We start from the raw sequence: 22,603 nt of genomic DNA, 5'->3' as shown, positions 1-22,603 counted from the left end.
GAAATTTGACCCTTCCCTTCCCTTCCCTTCCCTTCCCTTCCCTTCCCTTCCCTTCCCTTCCCTTCCCTTCCCTTCCCTTCCCTTCCCTTCCCTTCCCTTCCCTTCCCTTCCCTTCCCTTCCCTTCCCTTCCCTTCCCTTCCCTTCCCTTCCCTTCCCTTCCCTTCCCTTCCCTTCCCTTCCCTTCCCTTCCCTTCCCTTCCCTTCCCTTCCCTTCCCTTCCCTTCCCTTCCCTTCCCTTCCCTTCCCTTCCCTTCCCTTCCCTTCCCTTCCCTTCCCTTCCCTTCCCTTCCCTTCATTTTTGTTAGGCTGTTCCTAGGCCAAGAAAGGTGTCATTTGGGACATTGTGTAGCATTGCAACCAAGTAAGAAGATCTCCCAGAACGAGGAGCACTCTTTGAGATGGTGCTGACACACCCCATTGTCATGAGTGCTACTAAGCAGGAATTAAGATGTACTGAATCCATGCTGGCTCTGAAGTCAGGCCTTTGCATTGTGCTTTCCAGTGTTCACAGAGACATGACACAAAGGTGACAAAACACGTTTGGCACAGAACTTGCAGGACTTGTTGCTCAGGCTCTATTTGGCTTTGAAGTCATTTCTGAATCCAAGCTGTCTGTGCATAATTGTGCAGCAGTGTGGACTGAACATCACTGCATTCTCAAAAGCCTTTTTGTTTTGTTTTGTTTTGTTTTTAGTTCTATATTCAAATACTATTCATCTTACCTTACCCCTCTCCAAAGTGCAGAAAACTTTGCAGTCTTCAAGGACTACATTCATAATGCTCTGAAGATGTGTGGCCAGACAGCTACTTTTCATTAAAGTAAATCACAGGTGGAAGGGCCTGTTTCTTTGCTTTGACTGCAAAAGGTGTTTAGTTCAGATACCAAAATCCACACTATAGATGTCTGAAATAGGTGAGATGATTTCTAGATTGGAGACAGCATTTGCCAAAACAGAAAGTTCTCCAAAACAGATGTTTTTGTAAACCACAGAGAGTAAGTTGGACTGTAAAATCCTATTGGAGAAGTATAGCTTAATACCTGCTTGGGTTTTGTAAGTCATAGATGGAAAAGAATGATGATTCCTTGTTTGGATGTGGTAGACAAAAATATATTGCTGTGTGTTCCCACTTTAACAGATTACTGAACAGTTTTACTGTATAAATCTCTCTTCTACACTCCACAGTCTTCTGCAGCAGAAAAGATACAAAGATGTTTGTTTTAATTTTTCTTCACTGCTTCCCATGGTAATCTTCCTTGCAGAGTGTTGAGTCTATGTACAGCTAAATGACAGGAAATCAATAGAAAGTTCACCAGGAGAACTGAAGAATTAGAGGAAAATATTTAGATAGGGAAGCTCAGTTACCTACTGATGAGGAAAAAGCAGCTTGGTGTGGGCTGGAACGAAACCTGGGAGTCAGAGGCATAGCGAGCTCGTTCAATACAGTTTATTGAATATATTGAGGGGATAGATGGTTGTTCATGAAGCATGGCCAACCAAATCATTTGAGCTTCTACTTTTTCTGAAAGAGACACGGGACTCTCCAAAGACACTGTCTCGATACATTGCTTTCAGTGCCCTAATGCATTAGGGAGAGACTTTAGACATGAGTGAGTTTGAAGTCACATATTTTGGCTAGATTTTGGGAAAGAGACTTAATAGCAATGTAGCAAGCATGGAATGAGATGGATGGAGTCAGTGGTTAAAAGCAAGGAGGAGCAGGAAAGCAAAAGACAGAGATGAGCGTGAAGCCAAAAAGCAGTTAGCTCTGACTGAAGGCATTGAGGAAACCTATTATTAATCTGCAGTGCTATTTCCAGCACAAAGAAATATAGTCTATTTAAAGGGATCAAGATATGCCAACTTCTGTTCTAGAACTAAAAAAAAAAAAAAAAATAACTACAAAATCAGTTGACCTGTAACCTTATGTGCTTGTGAGTCTTCACAAACTGCCAAAATCCATGTATCATCCCTATTTAGCTAAACAGGACCTGAAAAAGCCACATGGGTTCAGCACTACACGTAGAAATATAGTCGGCAGTTTATTCTGAATTTTCATCATCAACCATAAGGCTGTGAGCCATGAGTGCAAGTGAACAAATATCTAGTCTTTTCTTTTTCCTCTTAGAAGTAAAATAACAGGGCATATTACCACAGGATGCTGGTACAAAGCATACTATCCTGAGGCAGTCGCAGTGGTATGCTGAATGGGGAAGAATAATATATCTGTTGGAAATATTTTCCAGTCCACATTTCAGGGGTAGAATTAGCACTGTACTTCCTTTACATATAAATATAGTTCACTGAAGGAAGAGATTCTTTAGTGGGAATGGCCCTGTCATCATTATCCTGCTGTTTTGTGTTGTTTTTTTTATTTACCCGTAACTTTTATGACAGCTGTAGCTTATAAAGCAAAGTGAGATGAGCTTTTCTGTGAATGGAATTGAGACACTAGAACTGCATTGATGTTGTTGTCCCCATGTCATCTCTGATCTCAATATCAAGAAAGTAGCTACAATCACATTTACATTAACATTCATCAACAGCTGTTGGATTTTCTGTACTGGAACAAAATAATTCAGGCGAACTCATTTAAAGTTCATAGTTAAACATTTTTTTAAAATACCTATAAGTTATCACTAGCTTTGGAAAAAAAGCTGATCTCATCTCCAAGAATCCCATCTCTTCCAAATTACTTCTTAATGATTGTTTTATTATCATACCTCCACTGTGTATTAAAACACATGTGAAGGTTTGTGTTTGTAAACCTGACTTAAAAGATCTCTGCTTATCAGATTCTTATGTAGTTTTGTTATTACAAAGGGCTCGTTAGCTTCATAGTAACATAAGGTCCTTTATTGTTGCTGAGGTTGTAACAGAAGTGATACTCCTTTCAAACAGAAGACTAGGCACTTGTAAATGATTTTCCATCATGTAGGGTCATATTCTGATGGCATTTAGTGCACTGGCAAAGGTGATTGTTAGAAGGGAACAGTGAATCTCAGAAATAGAGCATACAGTACTATTTTTGACATCACTATTAAAGCATAAATATAGGGTTCATATGATGAAAGTCTTTGCTTGAAACTTGGTAAATATCTGAGTGGTGAACCACAGATACACTTGGAACATCCTTGAATACTGCTGTCACAATTTCCAGTCTGTGATTCATTTTTTCCTGTATTAAGGAAGGCATTTTTTAACTTAGCCAAGCTGAGGTTTTTGAAATGAAAACATACAGTGCATTCATATCTAATTTGTGGACAGAATCTGCTGATGCCCGTGCTCCTTATGTGCTTTGTAAGCTCTTCTTTTACCACCAAGAACTTGGGCTTCTTCTGAAGCATGGAAAGCTTTATCACCAACCGTATAAAGCTGTGATTCAGGAGAACTTCTGAACCAACATGGTGTGATACCATATCTATGGGTTGATGAATTTTTAATTACATTATGTTTTTCCATGTTTTCTGTCACTTAGATTTTAAAACCAAGTGCCCATAGGGGAAATTATTATTAGAGTGAGTATATGGGTACATCATTAATAAATACAGTACAGTATGTTAATTTGTTAACATAAGAATTAAGGAGTACTAAGATTTAAGAATTTGTAATCATTTGTATGAAATAATAATATGATTATGATAATTCTTAATATATACAGTTTTTGTGAACGTTATTGGACTGGACAAACTGCATGAGTTTCTTTGCAGATCAAAGTGCAAGCAATAGAGACTCACAGGCAGTATGGTCCTCTCTAGGATGATATTTAGTGTTAATATGCTACAGGTTTATATAGAGTACTAAAATAGAGGACTATTTATCTCTTTAAAAAATAAAAAATAAAAACACACACAGAAACTCAAGGGGTTTGAAATTCTGCAACTTCTTTGTTGTAATTTTTGGAGGTCAGAAGAACAGGTAGCTGCCCTTCTCTACTCCCACAGCAGTACTGACACTCCCAGTGATTTTTCTTCCTGAAAGCTGTTGACAGCATTGCGTAGCCCACTGTAGACAAAAAAGGCTTACCTGTGGTTAGTCAGGCAGCCAGCCAACATTCGTTTATGCAGTGATCCCCACAGATTTTCAAAGGCTGCTGTCCTTGAAAGCAATACCCCTGGAATTCTCATGAATTAACTAGGGGGCAGCCATACAGAAATGCCATCATTCCAGACTCACCTCATGTCTGGATCCTACTTGCACTTTGGAAAATTGTTGTATTAGTTATGACATATTAGTTAAGACCTGTCATATTAGTTATGTGTGGAAAGTGCAAATATGTATATACATACATGTATGTATGTATATCTTAACATGGGTATAGTTTAATAATATCTAAAAATAAAATGAGCAAAAATAACCTATGGTTGGGGGGGGCGTAGGGGGTGGAACTAGATGATTTTTAAGGTGCCTTCCAACCCAAGCCATTCTATGATTCTATGATAAACAAAGAAAATAAGCATTCATATACGGGATTTTTCAGTGATCCAGTTGATCTGTGTAATCACTGCTAAGAACTCTTGTGTGACCTGGAACTTAGAAAGGACAGTGTAACCTGTATTTCTGTATGACCCTACATCCCTACATGGCAATCAAGAAGTATTTCTAGCCAGAATTAAGCATTCTCTTTTATATGTTCTCAATTCTAGTTTTTATCAGTTGCAACTGTTTACCTCAATAATTTCTTAAAAAAAAAAAAAAAAAGTGGTGTTAACTGATTTAATTTTTTGCTGGAATTTTAAGTGATCAGAATTTTAAACTGGCATCCAAAATCCTCACTAGAGTTTGGAAAGGAAAAGGATAGTTTTATCTGGCTATTTTAATCTCCCTAAATATGAACTGAACCGGCATTCTACTTTCAGAACATTTGGAAAATATTTAACCTTTTTTTTTTTTTTTTTTCTTTCCTTCTCATTTTCAGACAGGAAACAAAAAGTTGATGACATAACTTTATGTCATTTATTCAAAATGTCTAATACAGGGACACTAATGACAGCCCATCATATTTTAGATTGTACTGAAGGTCTTTGTTGTTCCCTAGAACCATCCAGTGATGATAACATCATTTCTTACGCCTAAATATTTAGCAATTTCTTTCTTACATACCATTTTGCATCTGAATTCTTTTTGTTGCTGCCTGTGAAGGTTTCAGGATTGCAGGGTTTGTTTTTTATAACAAAATGAGATTTCTGAGCAGTCTGAATGTTGCCCCTTCCAGTTTGTGTGATATAAATCCATTTGTTAATCTTTTGTAACATTTTGACTTTCATGAAAACAGCCAGATATATTTTGGAGAGATTTTTTTTTTTCTTTTCTGAAATGCCTTAAAGACTACCACATGTATAACCATGTGATTTAGCTTAGTAATCTTTTTTTTTTTTTTTTTTTGAGGGGGGATAAAGTACAGAATAAGAAAAATATTTCAAATTGATTATTTAAAAAACATATAGATAGAAATGTATTTCTTAACATAAAGTGTGTTTTTCATTCAGAGTAGCTGTGATATGTAGAGTGTTCTCTGTTCTGCTCCTTGTTTTACAGGTGTTCATCTAGTTACCAAGTGGGTTCAGAGAAATGTCATAAGACAAATATATTTTATTCATTCATTTATTCATTTATTTATTTATTTATTCATTTTTGCATATCTGTTCAAGCACAGGTAGCTGAAGATAACAAACCTTATAGCCATCTGAAAATATGGCTATATATTTTCCCCAAATATAGCCATTCAGACATCATAAAGATTAGCACTTTGCATCCTAGAGATTTTCTTCAGAATGTGTAATTTGTAGGTTTGTCAGAGTTTCACCCAAATCAAAGGACTTTTTCCAAAACACAAGATGACAGTAGTCATTATGGGTTGTCCAAAGGCCACAAGGTAATGAAGTATTATATAAGCTTCTAAGAGAACTGGAGAAAATTTGCAAAGACTGCATAGATCATCTCTTGAATCACGTAACGTGGTAATAAAACAATTAAGGCCTCTAGGCCTATCAGTCTGACCTCAGTACTGGGGAAGCTCGTGGAGCAGATTAGGTTGAGTGCCACCACACAGCACCTACAGGGCAACTTGGTGATCAGGCCAAGTCAGCACGGGTTTATCAAAGGCTCTGGTGAGGCTGCACCTTGAATACTGTTTTCAGTTCTGGGCCCCTCAGTACAAGAAGGACATCAAGGCCCTGGAACATGTCCAGAGAACGGCAACAAAGCTGGTCCTAAGACCAGTTCTAGACCCCGAAAAAGGGTCTAGAAAATAAGTCTTATGAGAAGTGGCTGAGGGAACTGGGGTTGTTTAGCTTGGAGAAGAGAAGGCTCAAGGGAGACCTTATTGTACTTTACATTTACCTTTACATTTACCTTAGAGGAGGCCATAGCGAGGTGGGGATTGGTCTCTTCTCCCAAGCACCAAGAGATGAGGGGAAATGGGCTAAAGTTGCACCAGGGGAGGTTTAGGTTGGACATTAGGAGAACTTTCTTTGCTGAAAGAGTTGTGCAGCATTGGAACAGGCTGCCCAGGGAAGTGATTGAGTCACCATCCCAGAGGTCTTCAAGAAACATGTAGACTTAGAACTTAGTAGCATGGTTTAGTGATGGAGTTTAGTACTAGGTTAAAGGTTGGACTAGATGATCATAGTGGTCTTTTCCAACCTGAATGATTCTACGATTCTGTATTACTAAGGATTTCATCTTTGCATTAGACTCCTGTGTTTGAGAAATTCCTTTTGTACTGCAGTGTTCATTCTATAATGCTGAATCCCATCACTATATTTATATGAATGCAGGTAATACTGACACCTAGTGTACTATATCCCTCTAAGTTAGTTATTTTTATTGTTTCCATTTTAAATACTATATTCTGTATATCTGTTAAATCATGTTTTATTCTCTTTATATATTACATATTAAAAGTCTGCTAGAAATTCTGATTGAAATTTTAAAACATCATACAGAAATACTTAGACATTATAAACTCTTATGTTATATTCTGATTAGAACCAACAGATTTTAAATCTTTGACAACGGAGATATACTTTCTCTGTTAATTTGCTAAAATAACTAATTTGCTAATTTCTCTGTAAATTTGCTAGGTGGAAACACCTTCAACACACCCAAAAAAAAACCAACCAACCCAAAAAATCAGAACAAAACCCAACAAGTGTCTTTTATTAGGCAAGTTAAAAACAGTCAGCTTCTTCTTGATATATCTAGCTACCTGGGCTAAAACTTCTCCAAAGGGAATTCAAAAAGAGTCAGATTTCCAAAGCATTATGTGAAGAAATCTGAGTTGTTGTTGGGTTTTTATTATTTTATTTTATTTTATTTTATTTTATTTTATTTTATTTTATTTTATTTTATTTATTTTATTTTATTTTATTTTATTTTATTTTATTTTATTTTATTTTATTTTATTTTATTTTATTTTATTTTATTTTATTTTATTATTTTAATGTTCCAACTTGATTTTCATTCAAGTAAATAGAAATTACACTGAAAAGGTAAAAGGTTGAAGATATCCAACAATGTGACAGTGAAGCAAGTGTAGTATGTATATTGAGTATGGTGCAAATACACCTGGCAGCAGTGGTTGCCAGCAGATATTTTGGAGAAGTCAATGGAAAGAGAGTTGCCTCAGTTCCTTTTATCTGGCTCTGAGGTCAGCTGGTACACGAAGGTGAAATTTGCCAAACTTTCTACTTTTGCAAACCAGTGTGGAGCAAACTGTGTTTCCAGGGATCTCTTGTGTGTGAGGTGCCATGTGTTGGCTGGGGTTCCTTTTGGCATGGTCCAAAATTGTGCATGGTAAGCATGCCAGAAATTAAACAGCATACACAGGTATTTCTGCAGCATAAATGGCATTTCATAATGGAACAGCTCTCCTGTAGGAACTTGAGAAGTCTAAAGTGGAGTCAGCTGTTTTGTTATTGGTGCTGGAGGTTTTCAGATCCTTGTGTTAGCCTATTGCTTGTCAATTTAAAGTGGATAGCCTGTGAGACGGAATTCATGAGTCTGAAGTTAGACATTGCAGTCTCACACTGATGAAAAGTCTTGGGGAAGGATTAGGGTCTGTGATGATGAGAAGGAAAAGGAGGAGGACAAGGAGGAGGAGGAGTCTGTGAGCCTCACTGAATGGTAAATTGCTTCCCTGAAACCCTTTGCCATGGCACTGTGGAGGCTGAGGCAAGGGGGGACAGCATGGCTGGCCCTTGCTTGCCCCAAGTGGGGCAGGTCCAGTAGCAGCAGCCAGCGCTGTGCTGTGCACAGGACCAGGGCAGGTCCATAGAGAGAAAGCCAGGCCAAGGTCAGGCTAGGATGGCAGCTGGCCACTCAGGGATGACTAGGCCAAGCCATAATGTAGTGAGAGCTGTAGCTGGGCTTTGCTTGTAACCTCTCTGTGATAAAAACATTTGTGCTGTTTTAGGTTTGTAAAGGAAGAGCCACACAGCATTGGTGGCTCTCTTAGTAGGTCTCCATGACACTGTTATCATATGAACATGCATAAATAACATGTAATGGTATAGAGGAATCATCTGATTGCTGTTTAAGAAAAAAAATAGGCCTGACTAAATCTAATGTTCAGATGTGGTCTTAAAATAGTAGAAAATAGGCAATGTCAGCTTCTGAAGAAACACCTACTTAACAGACCTCTTAAGAAAGACATTTGTTTTTTCATATGTAGTAAAGATCAGAAGCTCTTCAAGAAACACAGGACACTTTCAACAGCTGTCATATAAATTAAATATATCTTTGAGAGTGATCTGATCTTGAAGTAAGTACTCATTTCTTGGAAATAACAACCACTGTATATCAGTTGGGAGGTATGTGTAGATAGGTATCAGTTATACAGGGATGTTTACCAGCTTCATTAAGTACTGTTTTTTAACAGATTAAATCCAATGGTGAACTGCTTATTAAAAGCGTCCAGCTGCGGCATGCAGGAAGATACACGTGCACCGCACAGACAATTGTTGACAATTCTTCAGCTTCAGCTGACCTTGTTGTAAGAGGTAAGGTTCTCCAGGTAAAAGAGAAATGTTTCTGTTTTTCATCTAGATAAGCAGAATGTGAAGTCCTTAAAGTACTGCTCAGGGTACTTATTCTTTTCCAGACACTTAAATATCTAACTCAATGTGTGTTTTCCTGGAAATCAATAAAAAAAAATTATTATGTATACTTTTCTTCTGTTTAAGTAATTTTTAGATACTTTAATTTGGTGTTTATTATTAAATAGCAAAGTAGATTGCAAGTATCATTTCAATATACTTAATTTATAACATTTTAAGAAGACATTTCTGTTTTCTCATAATGCGTTTTTGATTACATTAATGTGTGTAACACTAAGCCTACATTAAAAGGATTCCTGGTTTTCAAATGACAGAAAAACGGAGTCAAGGTTATCACTCCATTGTTAACTTATTCTTCTATCTGTAAGATTTACTGCAGTCTCAAAATGCTGTACGTGCTCATATGGTACGTACCCTACAAAGTATGTTTCCATGCATGGTTTCAGGAGCATGAGTTAGTTCATGTCCTTTAGGCTTTTTACTTCATTTTGTGCCTCCAGATAAATCTTCTAAAGTGCTAATGCTTTGTAATGCTGACAATTTGAATCAGATATAACTTGTACTTGGGTCTATGCAGCTATCATGTTTTGATCCCATTCCAGTTGTACTATACATCTGGATAGTAACTGGAGTATAGCTTGTGCCTTGATTCTGAGTTTTTGCCATCTATGGATGTTGTGCACTTCAATATTTCTGTATTTATTTTTCACTGGGTGTTAACAAACAGTGAAATGTCATCAGTATGGGGTGAAATGTCAAAGCAAATGTGATATATGGTGAAATTGCAGAATAAATTGCAGAAAACTGTAAAGAAAAAGAGAAGAGTTTGTTCATGTGCCTTAGTACGTAAGCAAATCCTTTTACAAAACAAAAAGAGAGATCATCTGCCTTATCAACCTTCTGATAATCCTGTTAACCCAGTAATTATAAATAGAATCATAACTCTTAGCATATGTTGTTGAAGAAATCCACATTTGTTTTATGCTCAACTTTCAGGTTTTAATATTATGAACACAATCCTACTTAGCGGTGAGAACTTCTTGCTACTATTTTTGTCAGTGAAAGACTTGGTATTTTACAGGCTCAGGGTTAAATACCCATATCTGATGAAATATGACAAAAGTGACATTATAATTTCACTCTGTTGATAGTAAAAGGCAACAGCAAAGTCTGGAAACACAGAGTTAGGTTCCAGAGCACCTCAAGGATAGACACTGTTCATGCAGACGTGTGAAGATATTTTCTCTGTCAACAGGACACTGTAATGGTTCGTATGGATTGTCCTTTGTGACATTGGAGTATTAAAATTGGTGTGTTCAGGAGAATTGATAGTGGTAGTAGTGCACAGAAAACCGAGCTGTCAGTCCCCTAAGTATACCAACAGGCCTTAATGGCTGTGATCACCCTCATCTAGGACACCCACCATGGTGGGCCCACAAGACCTATTTAAGCTCAGCCCTTGGCTTTCAGTCCTGGCCTGAGCTATATAACAGATGTGCCTGCTCCAGCTCTGTCTCTGGAGTCTGGGTGGAGTTCAGACCTATGCACTCTTGGATGTATGCTATAGCTTGTCACCTGAATGCCTGTGGTATCCAGGACTGCCTTACCAGCACCCAGCTCTTCCCACCAGATTCTAACCCTACAGGACTGATCCCCATTGTTGAAGACACAGACAACCTGCTGGGGGGGGGGGGTTGCACTTTCCTGAAGGTCCTTGGCGTTTCTTGACACATGCCATTTACGGAAACTTTCACAGTGAGGTGAGAAGCTGTAGGAGATCTCTCTCATAGAAGGCAGGAAAAGACCGTGGTACTGATGAGCATTTCCATACTCTTGTTTCAGTTCATTTCATTTGATTCCTTTTTCTTCAGTTTTATGGAGAAAGTAAAGAACTCAAGACCCAAAGATACGTTTGGCACATGTATTTAGATGTGGTGTAGGAATCTCATTCCATTCTTATTGTTGAGTTGTTTTGTTTTGGTTTTCTGTGTTTTCCCTGTACATGGTGCAGATAAATGTATCCTGTTATTTCTTGTTTGGTTGTTGTTCTTTTTTAATGTGCTCTGAGACTTGTTCAATCAGATTGTTGAGTAATTACCTGAGTCATGTTGGCATGTTGTTATCTCTGAAAGTGGAATCAGAAACTACTTCTCAATAGTTCTCATTCATTGTCTCTGTTTTGACACGATTGGTAATGCATATCACATAACCGTGTATCATATCAAACAGATGGATAATAACAGAACCAGAACAGTCAATATGAAAAGAATAATCTGAAAACATCTGTAGGCTAGTTTTTAAGTAGGTATTAAGCTTTCAGTTGGAGAATTACTGTAAGTTTGGATGTTGTTTCTTAGCACAGCTTACTGAATGTTGTGGCATCTTTTACAGATCAGGATTCCAACACTCACAGATGCATGTGCCTGCACCACTCTCTGCTCTCTAATGAACTTAAAGCAAATATGGATCGAGAATAACTGCTGTTATTTTAACATGGCTATTTTAATGAGTTGTTATGAGCAGAAATGGTATTTGATACTTGAAGAGCATAAGGATGAGACTGTAAACTGGTTTAGGACAAGTAACTTTTACCTAGAAGGTTTTAGCTGGCTGTTGGGAAGATAGCAATATGCCATAAAACAAACACATATATTTAGTTCATGAAGTTCACATATATTTAGTTCATATATTCATTAGAACTACAGATTTGATTTTGAAATTCATCTTTTCAGGTATCAGCCTTTTGAAGAAAAAGAAATTATTCTTTGAAAATATTTTATAGACACTTCTTGATACTCAAGGCTGGAAGAGACAGTTTTGTGCAAAATATTTTCTTTGACAGCTTCTGTTCTTTGTTGGTGGTCTTCATAGATGTATTCTGTTATACACAGTTTGTTTGATTTCACCCTTAAAGTTCAAAAGACTGCTTTGGGGCCATTGGGTGGAATGGATTCCACATTTTGGCATTGATTTTGAGGTTCTTGTTATGGGAAGACTTTAGTAGGTATTTAGTGAGACAGTGACTACTTTTTCTTTCACTCAGTTTATATTGGTTCATAGGAAGTTCAAATCTCATGGTGGGCTTACCCAGTATGGGGTAAGATGAGGGTCCAAGAGAAATGTGAAAAGGTTTATAGAAATGTTTTTTCAAGGTATGACTTATCTCCAGTATAAGTCTCAAGATTTTCCGTATATATTGCAGTTCAGACCAAAACTGAACAAGCTGAAGTATAGATTAAGGTTTCTAAAAGGTTATCATTAGGTGGTATTTATAAAGGAAGGTTTTATGTTTTTGGTTTTGCTTTTTTTTTTCATTTTTTTTTTCTGAGTTCATCGTTGTTCAAAGAAGAGCAACAACAGTTGTAAAGTATCCCTTTTTCACTTAAGAAATTCTGTTCTCGGTATTACTAGTTAGGCAGGAATCATGGAAGTTTCATTTGGTAGTTTTCTGATGCAAGAACAGTTATCCTCTGAATCACTCTGTACAATATTAAAATATGTATAAATACATTTTCTATCTGTTCTTACATAGAAAGTGAGACATGAAAGCCTCATACCTAATAAATGCAAACAGGAAAATTAATAAACTTTCATTTTTTAATATATTTAATCTGTGAATTGAATTTTTTCTCAGGTCCTCCAGGCCCTCCCGGAGGTATAAGAGTAGAAGAAATTAGAGACACTGCTGTAGCACTTACGTGGAGTCGTGGAACAGACAATCATAGCCCTATTTCTAAATACACTATCCAGTCAAAAACTTTTCTTTCTGAAGAGTGGAAAGATGCCAAAACGGGTAAGAGTAATGCCATAAATAATAAAGCCAATAGGTTATTAAATGTTTGATTGTTAATCAGAAAACAGCCATTATAAAAGGAAAACGAGGATGCTATTAATGTCTGCTACAGAGTTTGGGAGCAGGTACTGTCCTATCAGTGTACTGTCAACATTTTTATTCCCAGCACTAGGAAGTTAATATCAAGGCATACAGAAAACAGGCCAGGCTGGTGTTTTTTTTTTTTTTGTTTGCTTGTTTGTTTTTCTTTCCTGTTTGTTTGTTTGTTTTGTCTCTTTCCTTGCTGCTTGTAATATTTCACATCAGCTACTGGAATTTAAAATATATATATATTTTCAGGGTACTTTGGATGAAAAAGTTATGTCCTAACTTCTGTATTTGTTATGCAGTAAGTTGGCTGAAATTGTCTACTTTTTCCTGTGAACAGACTACTTACCATTTGCACTAAAACTGGCACCCCTAGAGAAAACATAGCTAAGATTATCCTTCTAACCACTGGATGTCATCAGTGTGCAACATAATTGTAGTTGAGGAAACACCTGAACATAGGATGTGCTGACATATATAGTATTTATTTACAAGAGCTAACAAAATACATACATTGTGAAAATATTTTAATAACACCAGTATCTTTGAATGCTTTATGGTGGACAGCATTGCTACAAGCTATATGGAGTGTATTTATCAATACGATTCATTATGACACTGATAAATTATAGCTTCAGTTCTTTCCTGTGAAATTAGGGCATTACACACTCAGGATTTCTTAATATTATTAAGAAAATTAATGGTTTCAGCTTTTTTTCTTTTAATTAAGTAGTCCTTTGAAACTGCAGAGATATATATGTCTAAGAAATAGACATTGACATATTAATCTCAAAATCTCTGTTACGTTAGTGAGAATTTCTTAGATAAAAAGGTTAAAAAAAATAGACCTATTGCCTTAAATCATATTTATCTTCTAGAATGTGTAGTATATATAGTTTCATTGTATATAATTAACTTCAACAGCTAGCACTAGTCTATTGGTTATGGTAAAGTAGTTTGGAAAATAAAACTAGGAGGTCCTCCAATTCCTTTCTATCTCTGGTATCTTGTTTAATAATTTATGTAGAGTAGATTTCTTTGAATTTTTACTATAAATAATATAAAAATTAGAGTTGTTCAAGTAATTGGTTATGTATTTCAGTGACTGTTTGCAGGAGGGAGGATCCATTTGGATCAGCCTCCATTTTTTCAGGATAAATTATATTTTATTTTCTGTTTTCTTTTTTTTTTTTTTTAAATAAAAAATATGCTCTTGGGGAGAGGATAGGTTATAGGAAGATAAAAGCTAAAGACGGTAAAAGATAAAGAGGGGGTGGCAGCTCTGATATTGTGCTACATGTTACTGGAACTAGAAACGTTTGTGCAGGAGATAGAAGTGCAGGTTTCAGATCTTTACTCTGGTTCAGAGCAGACACTTCTGCTCAAAAAACTCACTTCTCAGGAATATTCCTTATTTGCAGTGTTATAGGCATGACAGGATGCATGTCTCTGCATCTCTGAAGTTATTCTGCTTTGTGTAATTAACGATATAGTCACTGAGACATACAGTCAGAATGTTATCCTGCAGCATGTTGAATGGGATTCGCATCTTTGGACAGGGAGGAACCCAGATTCTTAAATTTATTTTTTAGGAAGCTAGCATGAAAGATAGAAATGTTTCATTTCTGAAAAGTTGAAATTAACTATTCCAGTGTTTTCAAAATCATTACTTTTTCATTTGAACAACACTGACTAATTTTGTTCTATAGATTCCTTCAAAAAAATAGCTGAAATCACCATAGTAACCATCACTGGAACCACTGCAAGCCAGTGCATTGCTTAATTTCTGGGCTCCTCCCAGTTTGACTCAGTGTTCACTTTTGTATGTAAAAAAAACACACAACGATCAGTCCAAATTGATCTCTCATCAGCATTTAGGCTGCCATTTAATGTTGTTAATTTTCAACGTGTGAAACAAACAAACAAAAATGTACTTTGGCATTGCACTTTGAAAATATTGTTATTATTACTGCTACTACCATCCTTCCCAAGCCAAATAATTCATCTCAGGTTGCATAATACCAAGTGTGTTTTATGAAAGAAGTATGTTCTACTTCACAGTATGGAAATATGTGTAAATAGGTTGTGTAACATTGCTATTCCTGTTTTTTTGCAGCCATTGCGCTTATATTGTAATTCCAAATTAGCCACCTTTCCAGTGCAGAATATGTAATTTCTCATCTCCCTCTGAACTCGAGACTCTAGTTTGACAAAGAAACTCTTGGCCTGCATAAGAAATGAAAATCCTCTTACTATATCTGCAGACAGCTACAGAAACAACCACTACTGTCTGTGAATTATAGACAGAAAGATAGTCATGTCTTATGCCTCTCATGTATGGTAAAGAAACTAGTCCTTATGACAACAGTACATCTTTTTCACAGAAATTATAAGAACACTGATCCTTGTTAAATCAGAACTAGGTAGCAGGTTGTAACACACTCACTTGTAAGGTGCACCAAAATATGCCCACATTTTTATAAACCACTCTATCAATTGATCAGTCCCTGTATTTACACTTGTGCGGCACTTGTCTATATCATGATTTTTTATTTTATTATTTGTGCATTACAGATTTCTCCTTGAATTATTCTGTAGGTAAAATGAATTTCTACAACAGTAATATGTAATTAATAAGAATGCCTTCATAATTAAATGCACTTCTTTTGCTAGTTCACACTCACCTAAAACTTACAAGTCTGTAAGGGTTTATCCAAGATAGTGTCATAGTTTCCAAGTTTCCAGTGATCACCAGGAATGTACATAAAATGTGGTATCCCTCATGTATAACATTCCTTCAGTTGGCTATTTGTGGTTGCAGAATAGTGGCAGTTTGTGGATTTAAAAACTTCATTGATGTCTGACCTCATTGTAAAATGCTGTTTTCTAAAGCAATTTCTCATTTCTTTTAGATCCATCAGATATTGAAGGAAATATGGAGTCTGCTAGAGTGATTGATTTAATTCCTTGGATGGAATATGAGTTCCGAATAATAGCAACAAACACTTTGGGAGTAGGAGAACCTAGTATGCCGTCACAGAGAATTAGAACTGAAGGCGCTCGTACGTAAACAGAAAATGTCATTTTTTTAGTGTGCTTTTTATTTTCACATTTTCCTATCAATTTTGTAATTTTATTTGGTAAAACAAAATAAAAAAAAATCATAAGATGCAAATCCAGAATATATTTTTAGTCACCAGCTACTGTAGATTTTAGTGAGGAAACACCAAACTATCTATATATCCTAGCATTACATCAGACAGGAGAGAAACATCCTGATAAAAACAGAAAATTTGTCTCCATTCATACAGTCATACTGTATCTTTTAGAGGTACCCCCACCTCTGTCCTTGAGCTGGTGTACATAAATGAATGCACTTGCCTCGTTTGCAATGGGATTCAGGGCTTAGGGGAAAAAAAAAAAAAAAAAGCATTTTTTGACAAGAAAAATGTCCTTTTTTCTATTTGGTTTATATTATAACTAAAAGATACATGACAGTATGTGTGTCTTACAGTATAACACTATTTTTCTGTGATGGAAGGTTTGGTCTTGTGTCTTCTTATTCCACGTGAGAGGTGTGACATTATCTGACATAACACGTGCCCTTATCAGTCTAATTGCTTAGTGTTAAAATCTCTGAGCATATTCAAGAATATCCTTCAGTCTTGGGCAGGTCCTTTTAAAATGGATTCTTAAGAATAAAGAATTAGATGTAATTATACAAGATAATACGTTCTGTTTGGACTGTACAAAGGAGATAACAACAGTGCTCTAGGAAGTAATGTATTGCTGCTACAAGATTGTATACAACAAGTATACAACAAGAATGCTACAAGATTGTATACAACCAGTATATCATTCTCAATGCGTATTAGCACCCATGTGCAGCCTTGATATATTTATAGTTTTTAAAAAGCTGTTGTCCCATAGCTTGAGGTTGCAAACTCAAAGTACAAATTGAAAGTGAAAAAATTAAATTTTGCAATTATACCTGCTAGGTCATTGCTTTGATTAGGTAGCATTTTCAAAATAAAATACATTTGCATTGCAAATATCAAAACATTTATTAGTAAAGAGCCGCATCTGGTCCATTAAAAATGTGTTGCTTAGGGAGGAAGGAAATACAGATTGGTTACATTAATCTAGACAGGGAAAGAAAATCCACAGAACTTTAACACTTAAATTAAAAGGAAATTACTGTCTATAAAATTGACTATTAGCATCGTACGTTTTCTGACTCAACAGCTGTACTTGAACATGGCCCAGGCTTCTAAATGAGAAACCTGGGCATGCTTCTTGGAGTGCTGGGTACACAGCAGACATTTCTGAAATGTCGGAAAGGAGACAGAAAGGTTGTGGGGAGGTTGGGGGCTCTGAAGTAATGCTCACAGGTAGTGAGCACAGTAGCGTCCTGCAGTTTGCAGTGCCACATTCATGGAGTTTGTTTTAGACTCCTTCCACACACACCCAAAATGGCGTATCTGCCGCTTTTATAGCAGGTTGCAATGCTTCTGCAAGATGTAGTCTGTTTTGTCTGTTGCCTCATTCCCAGTGTACAGCACCATCGTCAGCTCTGGCAGACTGTGATAGACACTTTTGGTGAAATGAAGCAAAATGTTAGCATAGGCTTCCTAAACATCAGACAGGACTTCTTGCAATGCCAAAATAAAGCATAAATCTGTAAGAGTTTGCAGATAAACTTCTGAGCCCAAGAGTGTTTCCTGCCAGGAGCTGGAATTTGTTACAAACACCAACAGTAGCATTCAGGTTGCAATATCAACTTCCAGAGTGCTACAGAACCAGTACTTTCCATTTTCGTGTAAACCTGAAGAAGTTAAATATTTTATTGTGTAAACAACAATCAATTTCCATACGTTACAGTTATTTTTAACATTTGTTCTGTGTTAAACAGCAGCAAGCAATGCAGTATCTCTGTATGCTCTACTATGTGACCGATCCAATGGTGTCTGTTAAACTCTAATGTTGTCAATGTCTTTTCCAGTTCTGAAGTCTCTCTTCTTGTAGAACTTTAATTTCGCTAGCATTCTTTGTTAGCATGACATGAATATGTCCTATGGGAGGAAAAAAAAAAAAAAAGATACTTTTCCTAATAAATTCTACTTGTTCAGTCAATAACACCCATTATTTCACAGAGATTTCTTGAAATTCAGTTGATCAAAGGCTGCTTTTATGTACTTTAGCTTCTGGATGCATTACAGTAATTTTCTAAGTATTGCTGTCTAAATTCATAACCTGCTATTAATGAAGGGAGAAACCTGCTTTTAATGGAGAAAGAATGAGGGCGCTCTCCTGAAGAAGGTTATTTTTCTCTCTGGCAGCTCGTGTATGTTCTTTGACTACCTAAGCATTTTAGCAAACCTCTGCTTCTAACTTAGCTATAGAGCCATATACTTATAATAAGACAGTGCAACTGCTGTCTATTTCAGTAATAACAAGGTCAGGTAATAAGTTAATAATTCCAAGAAAAGCTTCCCTTGCAATTACCAGGATATGTATATTTGGCCTCATTCTCCACTGATTCGTTTTCTGGAAGGCCAGAAAAAAATAATATAAACCATGCACCAAATGCAAAACCATTTCATTTTCAATTTTATTTTACATTTTTTTTCCTTTATAAAAACATTAATTCTTTTCTGCTTTCCTGTTTCTTCCTAACTGACCCAAATACAAGGCCTCAGCAAACATCTTACTTAAATAGTTGGAGAGCATCCTTGTGAGTCCCTTCCTTGTGAGTCCTCAGGGTATTCTATAATCCGTGATCTTCTGACTTTTGCTGATTAGTAGGAAAAATGCCTGACCATGTAAGAATGTCTTAACACAAAGAACATGTTAATGTTATTAGAACATGCAGCTAATGCATGATCACCAAAGGCATCTTTAATGTACAATAAATAGGATTAAACATTATTTCCTGAGCTTGCAGTAGTACTGTGTGTGTCCTTAGTATTCAGAGATACCAAATAAATACACACACACCAAAGAGAATTGCAATCATTACATTTAGTGGGAAAAAGAAAAGTCTTTAATTAATTAGAAGGTTCGTGACAATTGTTTTTTATGTATCAGTGTAGAGACTAATTTTGGAGAAATATCTTTTCCAAAGAGAAAATTTAGTTTTCAGCTGCTTGCTGTAGTTAAGAGACTTTAGGTAGTATAAGAGTCTTACAGAAATGAAAATATAGGAATGACTTGTAATGGAGCTCTTCATAGTATCTTACCTTACCACTCAGCACTGCATCAGTGACAACACATTATTGTGTCCTACAGAACATCAGTGTGAAATGCAATTAGTTAGTAAATGACTGAAGTACTAGGTCAGCTTCAGTTCTGAATATCTACCCATGCCAATCAAGAAGACATTTGCCACTCATCTGAACTAGAATAGGAGTAGGATGACAATGCTTCAAAGATGTAACCGTGGGTTTAACATTACACATTGTAGGCAAATCCATTGAAATGGATGGAACTAATCACAGTCTGTTAGGGTATGTTCATGTTCATGCCCTGGGTGCTTAAGCCCTTGGAATATCAGCATCTGAAGAAACACAAGAACAAAACACTGTGTTTCTCTTACGGCCTACAAGGAGTGTTGCATTTCTAAATACTAAATTAAATATTTATAGAGAGTATGGTTAAAAAGAAGAATGATTGATTGCTAACTACGGTTAGAACTGGTATGTTTCCTGTAGCAGTAGCTATACATTAGTCTTGGCAAGACCACAGACTCACAGTTATTACAGGCTATCATTATTTTAATTGTGTGGGGCATGTGTGCTCATTGGCTTTGCTGATAAAAAGAGAAGTAAATAATATTGTTGGTGGTTTTTTTGTTTGTTTGTTTGTTTTGGTTTTTAATGACTGCATACTCTGTATTCATTTTTGTTGTCTTTTCTGTTTTTCTAGCTCCTAATGTTGCTCCTTCTGATGTTGGAGGAGGAGGTGGAAGCAATCGAGAGCTGACAATAACATGGATGGTAAGTAATGCACTGAGATGGAATGAAGCATATGCCTCCTTAGGTCTGACCTTGCTGCTCCTGAGACCCACAGAAGGTTTGTCATTGGCTCCTGTGAGAGCAGGATTTGTATACACTCTGTGGGTTTTCAGACTTTTCTCATAAAAATACGTAAAAAGAAATGAGTATGATGTTCATGTATTGGACATTTCTAAAATACGGCCTAAAACACTCTCTAAATATGTTTTGAAGAGACTGAAACACAAGAAGTACTGGCTATGATAATGCATTGATGTAACTGCATTTGAAAATTCTACATATATCTCTCTGAGGCCTCCCTGAGGCTTTTTTCTAAGTTGCAGTCTAAATAGCATGCAGATTCTCAAAAAATTAGGTGTAACATCTTAGTTGTGACTTTAATGTGCTGTGTATAGATGCATAGGCTTTATGAAACAAAAAAAGGCATTACCATTCTGTAAACCAGCCCATCATAATTAATAACTGGATTTTTAAGGAAACTCTTCTATATTTTATGTTTCTTTTATGCTAACGTGACCAGTAACACAAAACAGTTTTGCCTCATGCGACAATTTAGCCATTTATTGATATCCACAAAGTGATATCTTTGTTCTTTTATTACAAGCCGTTCATTTTTCTGTAATGATTATGTATTAAGCAAAATAAAGAAAGGGAAAAGGGACAGAGATAAAACATTAAACACCAAAATAACTGAATAAAATGTTCAAAAAATTAAGATGTTTTCTAAAATCTTTTACAAGCTAAGTTTAGCTGAGAAAGATTTCTAAGCTAATTCAAGTTTTCTGAAAAAGTGAGATCTATATTGCTGTTAAAGTATATTGAAAAGTTTATTTCTTAGTTCCATTAATAATAGGTCAAGATGTAGATGTGTCTAAATTATTGCATTTTGGGTAAAGACCCCTGCCATTGTGAGTACAATGAAAAATTGGCTGTGACCAAATGAAAAAAATGAAAACTATAACCAGGAGGAGAGTGACTAATGCAAGAAGTACAAGATCATTTCAGTCCTTCCTATACGCAAAAGTAGATTTATATTCCAATTGTTTCTCTTACCTAATGTCATGATTTTACATGTGTTCTATAATGAGTAACTCATTTAGCTAGACAGTTTAAGCGTGGCTTCAAACATTTACTTTCCAAACATCTTCTACTACTATGCCTAGCAAGTGTTTTTGAATGGAGGCGTTAGATTTACAGCACCTGTCTGATACAGGATGGACGGAAACCAATCTGTCTGTAAGGCTAAGATAAAGCTATATATTGATTCCCCAAAATGTGCTAACATTTGCATTTACTACTTAAAGTAGTCTTTAATTAAGAAGAGAAGAACAAAATGTATGGTAGATTCATATGTTGCTGCCAACCCCCTTTCAGCTTTTGCTATGACTCATAAGCCCAAGTTGAATGAGGCAGCCAGAGATGCAATCAAAGCTCTTCTAAGACTTGTTTGGGAAGAAGAACCAAGAAAGAGCTAGGAGTGGCATGTCCATTCCTCATTTTTTCCCTGCTTGCCTTTCCCTCTTCTATTTCATTTTTCAAAGTTATTAGTGAATACTTCAAACTCTTCAGCTACTTATACCTTATTGTGTGAAGTATTTGACTCATTCAAATTTTCAAGACTTTCTAGAACATAATTTTAAAATGTCAGTCTTGGCTTTCTAAAGTTTGCTCTGGGTGAAAATCATTCTAGGGCCACTTATCCAGGCTGCTTACTTTGGATAGGATTCTGTTTGAATTTAGGCAGCTGCACACAATGATAATTTTGGAAAACCAGCTATCAAAAGTGACCCAGTATTTGAAATCTTCTACCTTTTGAATTGCAAGGTTGTCTGTGAATCTAAATTTAGATGACATGTGGTTAGCATCACGACTAGACACCAAATATCCATCTCCCTTTTGGCATGCCAGGTTTCTCGAATTTTATCTGAAGTGCTACACAAGTAACCAAACAACTTAAGGACAATAGTTAGTATCTGTTATACTGCTCCAGGATCTTTGCCTTAAGATGAGCTAATTCATCTCTGCAAGGTTAACAGGATGGGAAAATGTAATGCAGGAGGTCTGTTTTGAAAGGATACTTTCAGTCAGTCTTCAGGTGCACTACTGACATGATTTTGGCCATGCTATCTGGTAGTTTTGGTTAAGGCTGCACGTACTAAGGCTGAGGAGTAATCACTGAATATAGAGCTTTGGTAAATGAAGGAGTTTTGTTTTATAGCAGATGGTCTTCTGTTATTTTGTATTACAGTATTTCTGCATGTAGGAAATCAATTGTAGTTTCAAGAAACATCTTTGAATAGACCTTTAATGGTCATGCTGAAAGTGGAAGTCATTTTTACTTAAACTTTTAGCAATTAGAAGTTAGATAGATAGTCTAAACCAGCTAACTGTACCCCCTCCATCATCACTAAAAAGAGGTAAGATTAATCATTCCTTTATTAGTCTCTTCATCAACTGTACAGGTGGCCTAGATGACCAACTTTAGCTTAATGAATATAATTTAGACCAGCTACTTGAATTTTCTCTCTGTCTTGTGCAGGTGTCTTTACATGTGTGGATGGACCCAGATGCTTGCATACTGTGTCTGTGTTTCATATCCTCTCTCAGTTATTCCTTAAGAAAGCCTTTTTTCCTAGCCGCAGATGACAGTG

General features: G+C 36.2%; 1 protein-coding gene across 6 annotated transcripts in view; it reads left to right on the top strand.

The window, feature by feature from the left end:
- The window catches only part of CNTN1 (contactin 1), a 251,559-nt gene that overhangs the window by 196,933 nt on the left and 32,023 nt on the right, over window positions 1-22,603 (top strand). For all 6 annotated transcript variants that reach the window (XM_082763611.1, XM_082763609.1, XM_082763610.1 and 3 more), the window contains 4 exons: window positions 8,882-9,002; window positions 12,694-12,852; window positions 15,852-16,001; window positions 19,864-19,934. In XM_082763611.1, the coding sequence (XP_082619737.1) occupies window positions 8,882-9,002; window positions 12,694-12,852; window positions 15,852-16,001; window positions 19,864-19,934 (501 nt within the window). The remainder of the gene's footprint in view (window positions 1-8,881; window positions 9,003-12,693; window positions 12,853-15,851; window positions 16,002-19,863; window positions 19,935-22,603) is intronic.

Source organism: Aythya marila (assembly GCF_965140915.1).
Source record: "Aythya marila genome assembly, chromosome: 1".
Lineage (NCBI taxonomy): Eukaryota > Metazoa > Chordata > Aves > Anseriformes > Anatidae > Aythya > Aythya marila.
Note: the sequence above shows the minus strand (reverse complement) of the source record. Positions and strands in the feature narration are given on the sequence as shown.